The sequence below is a fragment of the Sporobolomyces koalae genome (assembly GCF_050403365.1).
Source record: "Sporobolomyces koalae JCM15063 DNA, S_koalae_JCM15063T_v1_ctg3, whole genome shotgun sequence".
NCBI classification, from domain to species: domain Eukaryota; kingdom Fungi; phylum Basidiomycota; class Microbotryomycetes; order Sporidiobolales; family Sporidiobolaceae; genus Sporobolomyces; species Sporobolomyces koalae.
The window spans coordinates 659,740-677,502 of NW_027481768.1; the positions used below are offsets into that span (position 1 = coordinate 659,740).

Consider the following 17,763-nt stretch of genomic DNA (forward strand, 5'->3'; position numbering starts at 1 on the left):
GTCGAGACTTTGATGAAAATCTTCCCGAATGAAGATCAGAAAAAAAGTCTCTCGCGTCTTCCCCTCCTCTCTCTCGAATCACAAGTCCTCGCACACCGATAGAGGCATCACACGCCGCGTCAATCTCGAGACCATGGAGGTCGATGCTCCCCCCGTGCCGGTGCCGGTGCCGGTACAGCCGAAGCGTCCAGCGACTGCGTTGGACCTCGATCTGTCCCACTCGACCCGACTCCTACTCGAGCTCGTCGGACTGCTCACGGCGACGACAACTATCACTGCACCGAGAGAGTCGCTCTTTCGTCGAGGACTCGCATCCCACACTACGCGACTTCCCTTGATCGCGCAAGACGACCTCGTCCTGTTATTGTCAGCAACCCCCGCAGCCGACCTCCCGCAGGACCTGCCCTTCACTGTCACGACATCCTCCCCAAGCCCTCGCCTGCGATCCTCACTCTTGGCCACCCTGTCGCGGTTGGCCCTGTCTCCAGCGCTTACGCTCGACATCCTCGCCCTGTACCGACCCATTGCGATTGCGATCGTCGGCAACTGGTTCGATCTACTAGGACTCGATCACGAAGGGCGGTGGCGAGAAGGTCAAGCCGGAGTTGAACAAGCCGCCGGCGAGAAAGACGCAGTCGACAAAGTCTGGACGGCACTCGTAACCGCTTTACCCCTTATGCAAGATGAGATCACTCCGTGAGTTGCTAGGATCTTTTTCGATACCCCGTACGCGAGGAGCTAACGGTTAGCTTTGGCATTTTCAATTGTAGGTTTCTCCGCTTGTTGTTGCGCCACCCTCTCCTCGAGCAAGGCCCCCTCCTCCCCGACTTCAACGCAGATCCCTCGATTCTTGCACGAGCACTCCTCACTATGCACTCAGCCCTTCACCAGATTCCAACTTTGCCCGCGATCGCCTCTTGGCCACTCCCTCAATCTCTCGAGAACCTCATGAAAGCTCACTCGATCCGAGCGATTCGACTCCTCGCGTGGAGATGCGTACGGGCCTGGTTGGGATTATATGCTGGACAGGGCGAAGATCTCAAAGCCCAATGGGTCTTGCAGCGCAAGCATTCGACCGAAGTGGACGAGATTGCGCCAATGCCCCGGTACCCTTCCGAACTCGAGGAAGAGTACACCAGCTCACTCGGACCGGATCAAGGAGAAGAAGATTTCCTGCCAGCTGGAACTTTTGGTCAGGAACTCGTTGGAGAAGCGAGACTTATCGAGGGCGGGCTCGAAGTCACCGTCCTCGAAAAGGGCGTCGATCCGTGGATCTTGCCTTTGGTGGAGGACGTTCGGAAAAGAGAGATCCAGACAAAGCAGGAGGATCTCGCATTCTTGCAGGAGAACTTGGAGGAGGAAAGGGGCCAAAACTCGATTGGACGGCTCGAATCGAACGAGTTCAGCAAGACCGTCGTCGTTGTTGAAGGAGTTCTCGCATTCCGAGAAGGTCTAGTCCCCTCTCTGCCCGCACCCACCAGTCAGCAAGCCGTCGCATCAGTCTCGGCGACCGAGGCGACCTTTCCCTCGACAACGACAACGCAAGAACCCGAACCTTTCATTTGCACTCCTTCGCACTCGGACCTCTTGCGTTCTCTCGCCCGTCGACTTGAATCTCGCAAGCCGACTCTCGTCACGGGCTCGCCATCCTCCGGAAAACAATCCGTCATTACGCACCTGTGGAACCTCGTTCACGCCTCGCCCACCTCGACTTCGATTCAAAACAAGACGACGGCAGCAAAGAAACGCGGCCTCGTCATTATCAACTTGGCTGACCGCTCTCTCGATTCGAAATCGCTCTTGGGCTCACTCTCGTCAGCCCCTTCGTCGTCCTCTGCGTCCTCCTCGACCGCGGGCGCCGGCGAGTTCACGTTCGTCGAGGGCCCTCTCACCCGCGCACTTCGGCAGGGACGGTGGACGCTCCTGCTCAACATTGACCAAGCCGCACCCGAGCTGTTGAGTGTCATCAAGATTGTTGCCGAGAGGATGTACGCGACGCAGAAAGGACTCTCCCGAGGTGGCATCGGTGCCGAGGAACAGGATGGGGGAGTTGGAGTCAGGCTCGGAGACGGCAAATGGGTCAAAGCACGAGAAGGGTTCATGCTGTTCGCGACGAGATCGGTCCCCATCTCATCGATCGCAACCGTCGAAGATCAGGTCATTGCCCCGCCTTCGAGTTTCTTCGCTTCGCACTTTTTCGAGGAGGTCGTCCTCGCTCCCTTGTCGAATGAGGAAGTCGGTCAGATCGTCAAGGGCCGGTATCCGGAGCTCGAACGCGTTGGAGGTCTCCGGGAAACGCTCGTTGGAGCCTGGGAAAGGGTCAGGGAAGTCAGTCTGAGACAGACTGGCACGAAGGAAGTTGGAGGGAGCAAGCGAGATGTCGGTGTGCGAGATCTCCTGCGGTCAGTCTCTTCTGCATGCTTGATTCAATATGAACGATATACTGACGTTCGGCTCTCATCTACAGTTGGTGCCGACGCATTTCGGCATTGCTGCCACCTTCGATGTCTTTGCCATCCCTCGCATCGAACCCGACCTTGCAGGAGGAAGTATTCATCGAGTCGCGCGACGTCTTCCTCGGTTCCCTCGCGCTGCCACCTCAACCGACCCCATCGGACCGGTACTCGCTCATTTCACGAACTTTGGCCGATGCGCTCAGTTTGAGCGACGAACGGATGGAATGGGCGCTCCGGCGACGAGTGCCCGATCTCGTCATGCCGACTATCGACACGTCTTCTGGTCGACTGCCATCCTCGACATCGAGCGCGCAACAGAACGTCAAGATTGGTCGTGTGGCGCTACCCTACGCGCCAGTCGCCTCGACGTCGTCAAAGACCGCATCGAGACCGTACGCGTTGACGAAGCCCTCCTTGAACGTGCTCGAGAAACTCGCCGCGTGTCTCTCTCTAGCGGAACCGGTCCTGATGGTCGGTGAGACGGGAACGGGAAAGACCGCTGCGGTTGGATACCTCGCGGAGATGATGGGCCGAAGGTTGACCGCGATCAACTTGAGCAATCAGACGGAGAGTGGTGATCTCGTTGGAGGATTCAGGCCGATTGATGAAGCCGAAGAAGCAAGGCGTGAGTCTGATCATTCCATTTCTGTCTCTCTCAAACAGCCCAGACTGATGCGATGCCTTCCCAGGAACCGCTTCCGAGCTCGTCAACGTCTTTGTCGACTTGTTTGGTCAAACCTTCTCCCTCTCGAGGAATGCCGAATTTGTCGCGGCTGTCAAGAAGGCGTTCGCGAAGAAGCGATACTCGCGACTTGTCGGATTGTGGCGCGAAGCTGCGAGGATGGCCAGTGACCGCCTCGGTGGATTCGACGATGTGAACCAAGCTGATACCGCGTCGACCACCGCACAAGATGCGCCCCGCAAGAAGCGCAAACTCGAGGCCTCGACTGCTGCGCTGGTGCAGCGGTGGAAACACTACCTCACGCTCATCGCCGATTTCGACGCTCGACATGCTCAACCTGCTGGTCAAGCCGGAGGCAAAGGCAAAGCCAAATTCGTCTTCTCGTTTGTCGAAGGTCCCCTCGCAAAAGCGATTCGAAGCGGAGACTGGGTCTTGCTCGACGAGGTCAATCTCGCCTCTGCCGAAACTCTCGAATCCCTCTCGACACTTCTTCAAGCTCCCGACTCGTCCCTCGTCCTGACCGAGCAAGGTGATCTGGAACCGATCCCTCGTCATCGAGACTTCCGACTTTTCGCTTGCATGAACCCGGCTACCGATGTCGGCAAACGGGATCTCCCAGCTGGCCTGCGCTCCAAGTTTACCGAACTGTGGGTGCCACCACCGGATGAGGATCGAGACGCTCTCCGAACTATCGTGGAAGGTTACATCGGAAGGGTTGCAGTCTCTGAGCGTCAAGTCATTGCCGACGTCGCAGAATTGTACTCGTCGGTCAAGTCACTCGCACTCCGAGCACAACTCGCCGACGGACAGAACCTCCCACCTCACTTCTCGATGCGAACGCTCGCTCGAGCCCTCTCTTTCGCCGCCGAGTTCGCCCCAACTTTCGGACTGCGCCGCTCTCTTTACGAAGGTTTCGTCATGGCATTCACCATGCTGCTCGACCCAAAGTCGCAAGAGGTCGTCAAAGTCCTCATCGATCGTCACATTGTCCAACCGGCGAAGAACCCCCGTTCCCTGATGGAAAAGGTCCCGACGAAACCCGCCGACCTCGAAGATGCGATTCGCGTGCACCACTACTGGCTCGCGCTCGGCCCGGAGGAACCGGAAACTCCCGAAGATTACATCCTCACTCCATCAGTCCAGTCGAAAGTGTGTGATCTTGCCCGTGCCGTCCTCACGCGCAAGGTCCCGGTCCTCATTCAAGGACCGACTTCGGCCGGTAAGACTAGTGTCGTCGAGTACCTTGCCAAGCGAACCGGTCACCGCTTTGTGCGTATCAACAACCACGAGCATACCGACATCCAAGAATACGTCGGCACCTACGTCTCGGATCCTCACTCGGGCAAGCTCGTCTTCCAAGAGGGAGTGCTCGTTCGCGCGCTTCGACGTGGTGATTGGATCGTGCTCGATGAGCTCAACTTGGCCCCGACCGATGTTCTCGAAGCTCTCAATCGACTACTCGACGACAATCGCGAATTGCTCATCCCGGAAACTGGCGAAGTCGTTCGACCGCATCCGCATTTCATGCTCTTCGCGACACAGAATCCTCCAGGTCTCTACGGAGGTCGTAAAGTGCTCTCGCGCGCTTTCCGCAACCGTTTCCTCGAGATGCACTTTGGTGATGTGCCCAAGGAGGAACTCAAGACGATTCTCGAGCGCCGCTGTCGCATTGCGCCTTCTCATGCGGAACGGACTGTCAACGTCTTCCTCGAACTACAACGCCGCCGTCAGGCTGGCCGTGTCTTTGAGCAAAAGCAAGCCTTTGCGACTCTTCGTGATCTTTTCCGATGGGGCAATCGAGGGCCGGTGGAGCATGTTCAGCAACTTGCCGAAGACGGTTACATGCTGTTGGCCGAGCGAGCGCGACGCGCCGATGACAAGCAAGTCGTCAAAGAAGTGCTCGAGGAGGTACTCAAGGTCAAGATCGATGACAAGAATCTGTACGATTTTGCAAGGCTACCAGAAATCGGTTTGCCTGTTCCTGTAAGCCTTCTCTCATTTCCTCTGCACACTTGTACGGCCGTCACTGACGCATCGACTCGTCCATCTTCAGCCTCAAAACGCCGAACTCGTTTGGACGAATGCTATGCGACGACTCTACTTCCTCATCGCTGCATCCCTTCACCGCAACGAACCTGTCCTGCTCGTAGGAGAGACGGGCTCAGGCAAAACGTCTGTGTGTCAGTCGCTCGCGCTCGCGCTCGGCCGTCAATTGCACATCGTTGGCTGTCACCAAAACACCGAGACCGCCGATCTCCTTGGTGGACAGCGTCCTCTCCGCAACCGAGCTTCCCTCCAGGCCTCTCTGACGAAAGAAGCTGTCGACCTCGCCACGAAAGCCCATAAAACGATCAACGTCGAGCAAGACTTCGAAAACATCCTCGTTTCCGTTGAAGCCCAACTCATCAATGCAGGCGAAGAAGTCGACGTGCGGATACAGCGCAAGGCTAAGGATCTCGCAGACCGGATGCGTGCGACGACAGCGCTCTTCGAATGGCACGATGGACCTCTCGTTCAAGCGATGCAAGGCGGCGACCTGATCCTGCTTGATGAGATCTCGCTCGCGGACGACTCGGTTCTAGAACGTCTCAACTCGGTACTCGAGCCTTCCCGCACCCTCGTCCTTGCCGAGAAAGGTGGCAAGGATCTCTCGGACATCCAGATCACTGGTGAAGCTGGATTCCAAATCCTCGCGACGATGAACCCAGGAGGTGATTTCGGAAAGAAGGAACTCTCGCCTGCGTTGCGCAATCGTTTCACCGAGATTTGGGTCCCAGCGGTTGACGACGTCGATGATCTCCTTCACATCGTCGGCAAGCGCTGGAAGAATCCTCAGCAGCTCGAGCCGTTCGGTCCGAAGATCCTCGACTTTGCGAAATGGTTCGCAGGCCAGATCGGTCAGACAGAAGGACTCGGAATCGGCTTGCGGGACATTCTCGGCTGGGTCGACTTCCTCAATGCCGCCATCACGAAATCAACGTCAGTTCTTCGTTTCTGCCACCTGCGTGAGGTTCAGTCTTCTGACATCTGTTTCCCTTTGGCGCAGCTCGCTTGATCTTGCCGACGCATTCTGCCAGGGAGCGCTCATGACAGTGGTCGACGGGCTCGGAGCCCTGCCTGCGACGTCCAGTCTGTCGAAAGACGGATTGGAACGACTACGAACGTCGTGCTGGCGATACCTTGAACAAGCTGTCCCGGCGACGATGGCACCAGAGAACCTGCCGCTCGATGTTCAAGATGAAAACGGCATCTTCTCGATTGGACCGTTCGGAGTATCTAAGGGTCAATTGCCTCCTGCCAAGGTCGACTACACCCTTCTTGCCCCGACAACCCGTCTCAATGCTATGCGACTCCTCCGCGCTCTTCAACTCGCGAAACCGGTCTTGCTCGAGGGCTCCCCAGGTGTCGGTAAAACGTCTCTTGTGACGGCAATCTCTGCTGCTACGGGTCACCATCTCGTTCGAATCAACCTGTCCGATCAAACCGATTTGATGGACCTCCTCGGCAGCGATCTCCCGGTCGAAGGTGGCAAGAGCGGCGAATTCGCTTGGAAGGACGCTCCTTTCCTCGCCGCGATGCAGAACGGAGATTGGGTTCTGCTCGACGAGATGAACCTCGCTTCACAATCGGTCCTCGAAGGTCTCAACTCGTGCCTCGACCACCGTGGACAAGTCTACATCCCCGAGCTCGATCGCACCTTCACACGTCACCCCGAATTCCGCATCTTCGCGGCTCAGAACCCGCTCGGACAGGGAGGAGGGCGCAAAGGTCTTCCTCGCTCCTTCCTTGATCGCTTCAGCGTCGTGCACATGGAAGAGCTCGACAGCGTCGACCTCAACGCGATCGCTGCCGCTCTCTATCCCGACATCGATGAGGAAATTCTCCGCAAGATGATCGCCTTCAACACTCGAGTGCACCAGCTGACGATGGAGGCTCGTTCGTTCGGAATGGAAGGTGCACCGTGGGAGTTCAATCTGCGTGATGTCCTCCGCTGGCTCTCCCTGATCCGCTCCTCGTCCGGACTCGATGCTCGGCGTGGCGAAGCCATCGAATACTTTGGCTTGCTGTACCTTCAACGCTTCCGCAATCTTTCGGACCGAACCAGAGTCGCGCAACTTTTCGCCGAGGCATTCGGGGAATCGGTCAACCCTCTCGAGCGACCTTATCCCTCGTTCACTCCTCGCTTCGCCTCGATCGGTCACTCTCTCCTGTCACGTTCAGATGCGACGATCTCGAACGGGCGGCCTTCGACCTCGCCCTCGCTCCTTCAGCGATCTTTCCAACCGCTCGAAGCGCTCGTCAAGTGTCTCGATATGGGATGGCTTGCCATCCTGACCGGGGCACGAGGCGGAGGCAAGTCCTCGCTCGTGCGCCAAGTCTCGGCTTTGGCAGGTCGCAGACTGCGCGAGTTCTCGATGAATGCCGAAGTCGACACGCTCGAGCTCCTTGGCAGCTTCGAGCAGGCCGATCGACTGCGCGAGATTTCCGACGTCTTGGACGATGCTCTTGACCTGTTGCTCACTTCGACTGCCGCTCAACTGGCCTCGCCTTCAACTGACGACATTCACCTCGCCGTTCACGATCTGCACAAGCTGCAGGTTGTCCTGAATGCAGGTCAATCTGGACTCACTGTGCCCGAGATCGCCTCTACAATCAAACACGCGCTCGACATCTCGACTGGAACCGATGCGGCATCGAAGGAGCAGCTCGCGCAACGCATCGAAGCTGCCGTCGAGACAGCCAACTCGACATCCGCCGCTGCTCGATTCGAGTGGATCGATGGTCCTCTCGTCCGAGCAATGAAGAACGGTGACTGGCTTCTCATCGAGGACGCCAACTTGTGCAGCCCGTCGGTTCTCGATCGGCTGAACTCGCTGTTCGAAACTAGCGGACGGTTGCAGCTCGCTGAACGAGGGCCAGTCAACGGCGAAATTCAGATCATCGCGCCTCATCCGGCATTCCGACTCGTCATGACTCTTGACCCGCGCAACGGTGAACTGTCGCGAGCGATGCGAAACCGAGGTATCGAAATCGCTATTTTACCTGCGACCCCGACATCTGCAACTCCGAGTTCTGTAGCTTCTACCGCCTCCAGCTTCTTCGCCGTCGACGAATATCGCGAGCCGACTTTCTCGACGATCGCCCGACTCGCCGACCTCTCGCTGCAATTTACTGACGGGGAGCAACGCCACGATGACTCTGCAGTTGCTCAACAGCTTGTGTCGACTCTCTCTCCTGCGCAGTACCCAGTCGCTCTTCGAGCACTGCGGACGTTCACTCTGATCGAAAGTGCCGCCACCAGCTTCGAATACGCTCTTCGACAACTCGAACATCACTCGCTCGTCGGCAGCCTCGTCTCGAAGAAGCGGGAAAGCGCCACAATGCGGGAAGTGCCATTCAATCTCTTCGCTCTCCAGGTCCGTCACTGATCTCTTCTCTCTGCGTTTCTTTCTTCTTTCCTCCCTTAGACATTGTCGGAATAACAAACTGAGACTTTTTTTGTGTACCTCTTCCCTCTTGCCTTGCAATGCAGCCTATCGATTCTTCCCTTCTGCCCCTTGACGTGGCTCTCGAGAGCAATGCTCGTGCTCCGCTCTACAACACGATCTCTGCCACGCTTGAAGCGGTAGCAGCCCTCCTGCTTGCCCCCTCTTCGCGACCTGATCAGAGCCGGCGCTCGGCGTCGAAGGCATCACGCTCGCTCACCGTTTGGGACAAGTCGATCCTTGCTAGCCAGGACAAGTTCAAGTTGGAAGAAGACGAATCGAACCTCGCAGCCCTCTTCCCTCTCTTCTCCAGTCTCGGCCAGCTCGTCAGCAAGCTCGCCGAATCTGAGCTTGGATCCCTTACTCCCGAGGATCGCGAAGTGAGTCTATTCCAGCTTAGCGACCGATTCAGCCGAATGTCCGCTAACAGTCTCGTTTGCAGGCGCTCTCATTGTCTCTCAAAACCATCGGTTCGCTCGCGCTCGAACTCGAGAGCGTATCTCAGACTCGGGAGCTCGATGTTTCGACTGTTCACCATGTCGTCGACTGGGTTTCGCACGCTCTCGCGCAAGTTCCGGAAACGCTCAAGATGCTTACGCACGACGCGGCCGATCAGCTCGCGCCGCTGCGCAGCTCGCTCACACTCTCGAGCGGTAAAGCCATGTCGGCTATCTGGAAGGCTACTCTGCCATACAAGCCGGCAAACGGAAGCCTCTCAGCTGCATACACTGAGCTGCGCAAGCGCGGTTTAAACCGCGACCAGACGTGGTCCAAAGGTGCGTGATCAAGCGAGAGACATTCCGGCATAGGACTACACTGACTCCCCGCAATTCTAGATCTCGCGAATTTGTTCTTGGAGATTGGTGTCGTCCTCGGGGCCCCTCAAACCGTTCAGAACGACAGACTAGAATTAGAGGCGACCCAGCTGATTGATCAGCTTTTGGCCGTGAGTCTGCCCTTTATCAGTCCACGTTTCCTGCGCTGACCTTTCTCTGCTCTACAGCGCCTCCCGGCTGCTCCAACCGACAAGCGCGACGAAGTCTTCGCCCTCACAGATGCGTCAAATTCGACTGCCCTGCTCGTTGCCGAACTTGCAACCGTTGCGACAGCGTTATCGCGCGGATCATCTGTGCGCTTTGTTGCAAGCCGTCGTCCAAATCAAGCAGAGTAAACTGATCTTCGTTTACTTCGTCACTAGACCCTTGCGGCCGACACGCTCGTCAAGATCGCTCGTCAAGCATCCGCAATTCCGTTCACCGACATGGTTCCCGTACACCAGCTTGCGTCTTGGCCTGGTACAGCATCGAAAGGTGAGCAGAGACATCCGGCGGACTCCAAACAACGCAGACAATTGATCCCAACGATCTTACTCAACAGTGCTCGACGCTGTCAAACCTTCCGTCGTCTTTGCGACCTTCTCGAGCTGGACGGAGCATCTGGCTCTCGCCCATATCAAGGTACGCTTTTCTCGCCGCCAACGAAATTTGCCTAGATGCTGAAGCCATTGCTATCAAACTGCAGCTCGACGAGACTGTGTCGTCAGCCGACCTCGCTCGGCCCGTTTTGCTGAGAAAGGTCATTGATCTTCGGTAAAGCGCTCCGACTAAAGTACATTGTCGATTGAGCTTGTACTGATACGTGTCGTGCCTTACCAGTCTTTCCGAGACTCCCACGCTCGTCAATCTCGTCAAGCAATCAAAGGCCCTCGCCGACGCCGCCAACCTCCAGCTCAGTGTCGCCGCGACAGATCGAAGCTCTCGAGTGGAAAACCTCCGGGTGGCGCTCCTTGCCTTGATCAGTCTCGTGAGTGTAATCGCGAATGGTTCTTAAGCTACTTTCCAGGCCTGACTCGCTCTCCGGCACTGCACAGGTCGTGTGCAACAGCGACGATGAGCGGGAAGCTTCCCTCGGCCAAGCGCAAGACTTAGCACAGGCTATCGCTGCCCGGCCTTCTACGCCCCTGGCAGAGGCCGCCGAACGATACCTGTCAAAGCAGATCGTTACGATTGACTCGCCGGCGGCTTCCCTACCGTCAATCGCAGGAGGATTCGTAGCCTTTTCTCGCTTCCTTTGGCAGCTCTACGTGCCCAATCTTCCGATCGATCCCGCTGTCGCGTTGCGTGCCCACGCCAACTTCATTGGTCGCCAGCTCTCATCCATGGCAGCCATCCTCGCAACGGTGCAAGCAGACCAGGTGGCGCTGATTGGCAATGGATCCAACGCAAAGATTGAGCGCGTGGCGAAGGAGGTCAGCGAACTTCAGCGCCTGCTCGATCAAGCCGGTGTCGCCCCCGTTACTCGTGAAGGCAATCCCGCCCTCCTCTCGGCGCTCTTTGCCGAACTCAGGTCGTTCCGGGATCAGATTGTCAGCGACCACCAGCTCGACAGCCTCGTTGACGAGCTCGAGCGACCCTGGTCTCCGACTGCCGCCAGTCGCGAAGCGAACCTTCAGAGATCTGTCGACACACTCCTTCGTCGGATCGAGCACGCCTACGCTGAAATCCTCGATATCGTTGCGCCTATCCGCCTCGCTCTGTGTACCCTCAAGATCGGATTCGCTCTGCTCGCTCATACGGCCCAAACCAAAGCGACTCCCAACGCTCATGAGCCGTTCCGTGCGCTCTTGACGAACCTCACGAGCTTTCCCATCGTTGCAGAGTCGAACAATGTTGCAAATGCCGAGTTGCCTCTCAGCATCAAAGCAGGAGAAGCCCCTCAACATCCTACTCAGGCAACGCTCCTCCAGCTCGCTGCGTTTTCGACTCGTCACTCAACCAAGACCAATTGGAGCATTGGTTCTTCTCTCCGACTAACGCAGTTGTACGAGCGCTTGCATCATCTGTGGTCGACTGATCGAAGGCACGCTGAAGAGGAGGCTGAAGAAGCTGCCTCTCTCTACAAGGCCAAAGTCGACATGCAGCAAGTCGCGACCGACGAGGAGCTCGAAGCTCAGGAGTTCGCAAAGCTCTTCCCGAGCTACGAGGAGGCGAATCAAGGAGGCGACCACGGCAGCGCCGCCGCCACCGAAAACCCTGCTACCGCGAAGACTCCGCGATTCATTCAAGCACAAGACGAACTCGTCTTGTATAAGATTCACAGCGCACTATTCGGCAAGGCGCACGCATCCACGGCGCAATCGGACCTCTTCGAGCAGCTGCGCACTTCGGCCATCAACACCCTGGTTCCGAAGCTTTACACTGGTCTCGATGAGACTCTCGATCGCGATAGCGCCGTCTACCGTGTCCATACCCTGGTCGAACTGGCACGCGCGGTCGATCCTCCCCAAGGTATCGAAGCACCGCATCACGATTTCTACACCGAGTCGAACCCGAAAGAGACGGCAAAGGCAGTCCCAATCTTGCTGGCTCTCGTATCTCGCTTGTCCGACTTGATCGCGATCTGGCCCGATCAGATGGTTCTCCACGGCCTTCGTGACCGCTGCAACGCCATTCTCGCCTTCTCCTCAACCTCGCCTATCGCCCAGATCCTGACCGCGCTCGAGCAACTGCTCCAGCAGACGGAGGATTGGGAAAAGTATGCGGATCGCGAGCACTCGATCGCGACGGATCGCAGCTCGATCATCTCGCAGATTGTCGAATGGCGCCGATTCGAGCTGACGTGCTGGAGTCGACTTCTGCACGCCGTCGAGGACAAGTTCGAGGAACCCGTCGCCAACTGGTGGTTCCGCTTCTACGAGACCACAATTCGCAGCGCACCCGGTCTCGAAGAGGCTCCGTCGGGAGAGAAAGAACCGAAGGAGGAAACCGAGACTCTGTACTGGAGCGAACTCGTCAAGCTCCTTGACTCGTTCTTCCAGTCTTGCTCGATCGGACAATTTAGCGCGCGGTTGAATCTTGTTGCATCGTTCGGTCGATACGCGCTAGAACTTGGAACCGCTGGAGATTCGTCCGAGGTGAGCACAACCCGCTTCCCCTCACTTGTCGCCAGAAAGTTACTGATGGCAACGCACTTTCAAGGGTTTCGGGGCCATCGGAGCCGCCTCTCTGCGCAAGGTCTCGCGAATCTTGCTCAACGTCCACGCGTTCTACTCGCAATTCTCCGCCAAAATTACCTCTTTCCTGACAACCGAACGCAACAAGATCGAGAAAGACGTACAAAACTTGATCAAGCTCGCGAGTTGGAAGGACATCAATGTCTATGCTCTTCGCGCGAGTGCCGTTCGCTCGCACCATCAGCTTTACAAGAGCGTTCGGAAACTGCGCGCGGTGCTTCAGAAGCCCGCGAGCGATTTCTTTACGCCTCCGGATGCCGAACAGAGCGGCTCTGCCAGGTTAGTCATCGAACCTGTTGTCACGCGCGAGAACGTCCTTGACCGTTTTGCTTGCTGTAGTGTCTCGGCCATCATGGCCATCCCCACCGATGTTGACTTCCCAGCTCTCCCGACTGGACTCACGCCGTCCTCCAAAGTCCACTTGGCTCAGCTTGATCAGACCTACAAGCGCTTGCAATCGCTTGCATCTGGCAAACTCGGCGCGATCGTTGGTCTCGACGCTGCCAAGCTCCTCGAGGACTTTTCGGGAGAGATCATCAGCACGGCGAAAAGTCTACGAGACGAGCCGCTCGGAGAGGAAGAAGGTCGCGAACAACGAGTCAAAAATTTGATCGAGCGCAAGCGCCGCGCATGGCGAGATCTCCTCAATGAGCTCAAGCGAGTCGGTGTCTCCCCCTCGCCTTCACCGAAGACGGTCGCACGCCTTGAAGACGCCGGTCAGGTCTATTCGCTCGTCTCCTCTCAACCTCTCCTCGCGCTCGACAGTTTAGCCCTGCCCGGAGATGTGGCTGTTCGCCTCCGACGAGCCGACGCCTACCACTATCGGCTTCTCTCCGAGTTGCCCACACTCAGGACGTACCCGGCTTCGCACAATGCCGACGTCCGTACGCCTGACATCCAGCGAGCTCTCGGCCACATTCAAACCGGTCTCGCTTTGACCTTTGATCAGCGCATCGAACTCATTGGAGCCACGGCGAAGCAAGTTCGCCTTGATCGAGTGATCACCCGCATCGAGTCGATCAGCAGTTCTCAGATTTGCCAGCAACCGGTAACGGTGCTGCCACTCGCTCAGGACGCTCTCAAAGCCGTCTCGCAAGCTGTCGAAGCCCTGAACGAATCTCGTGACGAACTTTCTCGCTATAGATCAGCCTCCGACGCGCCTGCAGACGCTTCAAATCTGTCGGCTGTCGTCAACGAGTCGATTTCGACCCTTTCTCGCGATCAAGACCGTCTCAATGACGCCATCGCTTCCATGGGAGATTGCGACCCTCTTCTCGCGACCGAAGAGGAGCTTGCGCTGGTCTCCGGTTCTCGCGAGCATCTCATCGCCACTGTCGCATCGCTTTCCTCACTTTCCATCGCGCCCACGCTCGTCTACCTTCGCGAGCCGCTCCTGCGTTTCCTTTCGTCGATTTCTGGACTGCCCTCGCAGGAAGCGGCTGTCGGAGCAGACCTGGAGTCCGTCCAAGCGGGTCATGACAACCTCGTCAGCTCGATCCTCGTCATCGCGCAAGAGGTCCTCAAAATTGGCAACGAGGAGACGCGTGTCTCCGACGACGGCGAAGACCTCGCAGATGGCGGAGTACTGACTGCGGGCCGCAAGTACCGCAACGCACTCTCGACGCTCCGCTTCTCCGAAATGAGCGAGCAGGTCGAAAGCTTTGCTCTCAACGCACAACGAGCGCTCCTTGCCCCAGATCAAGTAAGCCGCAACCTGTTCCTGCCGTTTCAGCCTCATATTGAACCTGACAATCGCGCATTCTGCCAGGTTCCTTCGGTCAATGCTCTACTCGGCCGAATCGCGCCCTTCTTGCGCCTCTACTCCGAGCTGCTGTCACGCAACCTCTCAGCCTACGCCGACTGGCACAAGTCTTCCCTCAAGTTGAACCATGTTCTCGCATCAATCCTCAAGGATCTCGCCACCGAAGGTTTCTGCCGACCTGCAGAAGACGACGGCAAAGGCGGCGGAGATGCCGAAACCGACGGCAAAACAACCGAGGGCACTGGAATGGCGGAGGGTACCGGTGCCAAGAACGTCTCGAACGAGATCGAAGACGAGTCTCAGCTCGAAGGGCTCGAGAGCGACGTTCCGCAAGAGAAGAAACCCGAAGACAAGAACGAGGAGGAGGGTGACGATGATGCCGTAGAGATGCAAGGAGATTTCGAAGGTGAGATGGAGGACCGAGGAGATGGCGAGAAAGACGAGAAAGAGGATGGCGACAGCGACGACGAGGATGAGGACGAAGCCGAGCCCGAAGAGCAAGTCGCCGATGTCGACCCACTCGACCCTTCGTCAGTCGACGAGAAGTTCTGGGGCGACGACAATCCTGCGGAGGATCAGGAAGGCAAATCGGACGAAGTCAACCAGGAGACGAAACAGCAGCCGGGCGAGTCGGAGATGACCGCCAAGGACGACCAAGCGCCGGCGCCTCAGCCCAAGGGCGAACAGGGTGAAGATGCAAGCAAGGATGAGGCCGAGAAGGAAGAATCCGAGGGCAAGAAGGGCGACGAGATGCAAGGTGAGGAGCAAGATGGTGACGCCGAGGCAGACGAAGAAGGGGGAGAGGGTCAAGAGGAGGAGCAAGAGGCCGAGGGCGATCAAGCCGCACAAGAAGACGGACAACGTCTCGACGAGCGCATGCCCGAAGCCGACAACCTCGACTTGCCTGAGGATATGCAGCTTGATGGCGAGGACAAGGACAAAGACCAAGGCGACGATCTCGACTTGGATGACGATATGGGCGATCTTCCCGAAGGTGTGTACATCATCCTTTTGAGCTGCTTTGCCGGTCATCGAGTCGGAGCTGATGGTATTGTCTCTGAGCACGACAGACAACCCTGACGATGGCGGCGAAGGCGAAAACGATGAGCGACCTGATCAGCTCGAAGAAATGGGAGATTCGAAAGACGACGGCCTCGAAGACGAGGACCCGCTCGCTGGCAACCCTGAGCTCGACGAGCAACAAGGTGCCGACGAAGACAAGCCGACGGAAGAAGATCCCTCGAACGACCCGTCCCTCGGAGGTGCCGATCAAGGTGAAAACGGAGGAGAAGGCGAGCAGGATTCTGCGGCAGCCCAACCCGATGAATCCTCGGCGGCCGATGTCTCGAAGCAGGCCGGCGCTCAGGACCGAGCAGATGCCTCGACTCAACAGGAGCGCGACCCCGCAAACCAAGCGGGTGAGGCTGACGACGCCGACGATCAAATGGAAGATGCCGACGATGCGCCTCCTGCCACAGCCCCATCGGCTTCAGCAAGTGGTCCCTCGAAGCAACGATCCGGAGCCGATCCTACTGCAGATCCCTCTGCTGCTCCACAGCCCCAGGACCGCTCGCCAGCCGAACCCCAACGTTCCCTCGGTGACGCTCTCCAGAACTGGCGCCGACGACTCGAAGCCATTGGAGACTTGGCTCAGCCCGAAGAACCAGAGCAAGCAGAGACCAAGGCTCCGGACGCGAGTGAGCAAGAAGGCGCCGTCGAGTACGTTCAGGACGGAGACGAGCAAGAAGCCGACGAACAGGCGCTCGGTCCTGCCAACGAAGAGCAAGTCCAAAAACTTGAACAGCTGCACATCGGCGAAGAACAAGAAGCTGGCGGATTCCAACCTGACGAGGAGATGAACGACAGCGGTGCTCAGCTACCGCCTGTTCTCCCCGAGCCTCCATCGACCGTGCAGCTTCAGGGTTCGACTTTGGCTGAGTCCGAAGCGAAAGCGATTCCATCGGCTGAAGTACGTGCCAATCAAGACACCCTCGAGGAGGACCGCGACATGGAGGAAGAGCTCGAACGCGTCGAGGAGGACCTCCCCTCGTCGACTTTCGCCCCTCCGATCGACGAGGCAGAGGACGCCGCCGTCGAACAGCAGATGCTACAGTGGCGCAACGGCGACGACTCGTCCCTCAATGCCGATGGCGTCTGGCGTCTCTACGAATCCCTCACTCGCGACCTCTCGTTTGCCCTGACGGAACAGCTGCGGCTCATCCTCGAGCCGACTCTTGCGACGCGTCTCAAGGGCGACTACCGATCCGGAAAGCGGCTCAACATGAAGAAGATCATCCCGTACATTGCGTCCGAGTTCACGAAGGACAAGATCTGGCTTCGCCGTACTCGCCCTTCTCAGCGAGAGTACCAGGTCTTGATCGCTATCGACGATTCCAAGTCGATGGCCGATTCACATTCGGTCCATCTCGCGTTCCAATCGCTCGCCCTCATCACTCGAGCTCTCACTCGGCTCGAGGTCGGAGGCGTCTCGATTTGTCGCTTCGGAGAAACGATGGACGTGCTTCACCCCTTCGAAGGCGGACCGGTTTCAGACGATGCCGGGGCAAACCTGCTCAACAAGTTCACCTTCGCCCAACGAACGACTGACGTTCGGCTTCTCGTCGAGCGCTCTCTCGCTCACCTCGCGCAGGCGAAGGAATCCGCTCGGTCCGGCAAGTCGTCGCTCGCTGCCGGAGATCTGTGGCAACTCCAAATCATCATCTCGGATGGTCACTGTCAAGACCACGAACGCCTTCGGTAAGTTTCTCGAGCGGAATTTGTTTGACTCGGTTCTCGACACGCTGAATGCTGACAACTTTTACTGTCATGTAGTGCGCTTCTCCGCCAGGCAACTGAACAAAAGGTCCTCTTTGTCTTTGTCGTGATCGACTCTCTGCACCAGCGGACGAACGACGCGTCTGGCACGACGACTCCAACCGCTGCACCTGAATCAGACGTCAACCAGCAATCGATCCTCGCGATGAAGACTGTGCAATACGAGACCGGACCGGATGGTCGGCTCGCCCTCAAGCTCAATCGTTACATTGATTCGTAAGCCGTCCAGTGTCTTTCTCTCGCTTGAGTGACCAATTCGCTAATGATTTGGGTTCCGGTGTGATAGATTCCCCTTTGAGCACTTTGTTGTGCTTCGTACTGTTGAAGGTCTCCCCGACATTCTCAGTGATACCCTGCGCCAATTCTTTGAAGCAGTCTCTTCGGATCGTTAAGCGCTTTGTAGAGCTCTGTCTAGAATGTTTTCTTTTGTTGTAGATGTATTTGTGTTTGTTCTGCAAGTGTGACTGGCCAATCGGCATTAATCCATCGCAACTCGAGAATGAGCGAAAGGACTTGGACGAGACATCGTC

The 17,763-nt window shown here is 57.4% G+C and overlaps 1 protein-coding gene across 1 annotated transcript; it reads left to right on the forward strand.

The window, feature by feature from the left end:
* Positions 1-133: 133 nt before the first annotated feature.
* On the forward strand, positions 134-17,625 carry REA1 (AAA family ATPase midasin; the record flags this gene model as incomplete). Its single annotated transcript, XM_076676271.1, has 20 exons — positions 134-696; positions 771-2,402; positions 2,468-3,081; positions 3,146-5,121; positions 5,192-6,117; positions 6,185-8,555; positions 8,672-9,004; positions 9,067-9,400; positions 9,461-9,570; positions 9,628-9,753; positions 9,823-9,934; positions 10,002-10,081; positions 10,146-10,213; positions 10,280-10,427; positions 10,495-12,537; positions 12,602-14,338; positions 14,405-15,392; positions 15,469-17,155; positions 17,231-17,449; positions 17,520-17,625. The coding sequence occupies 20 exons, from the start codon at positions 134-136 to the stop codon at positions 17,623-17,625; spliced, it is 16,173 nt and encodes a 5,390-aa protein (XP_076536809.1).
* Between the last annotated feature and the right edge of the window lie 138 nt (positions 17,626-17,763).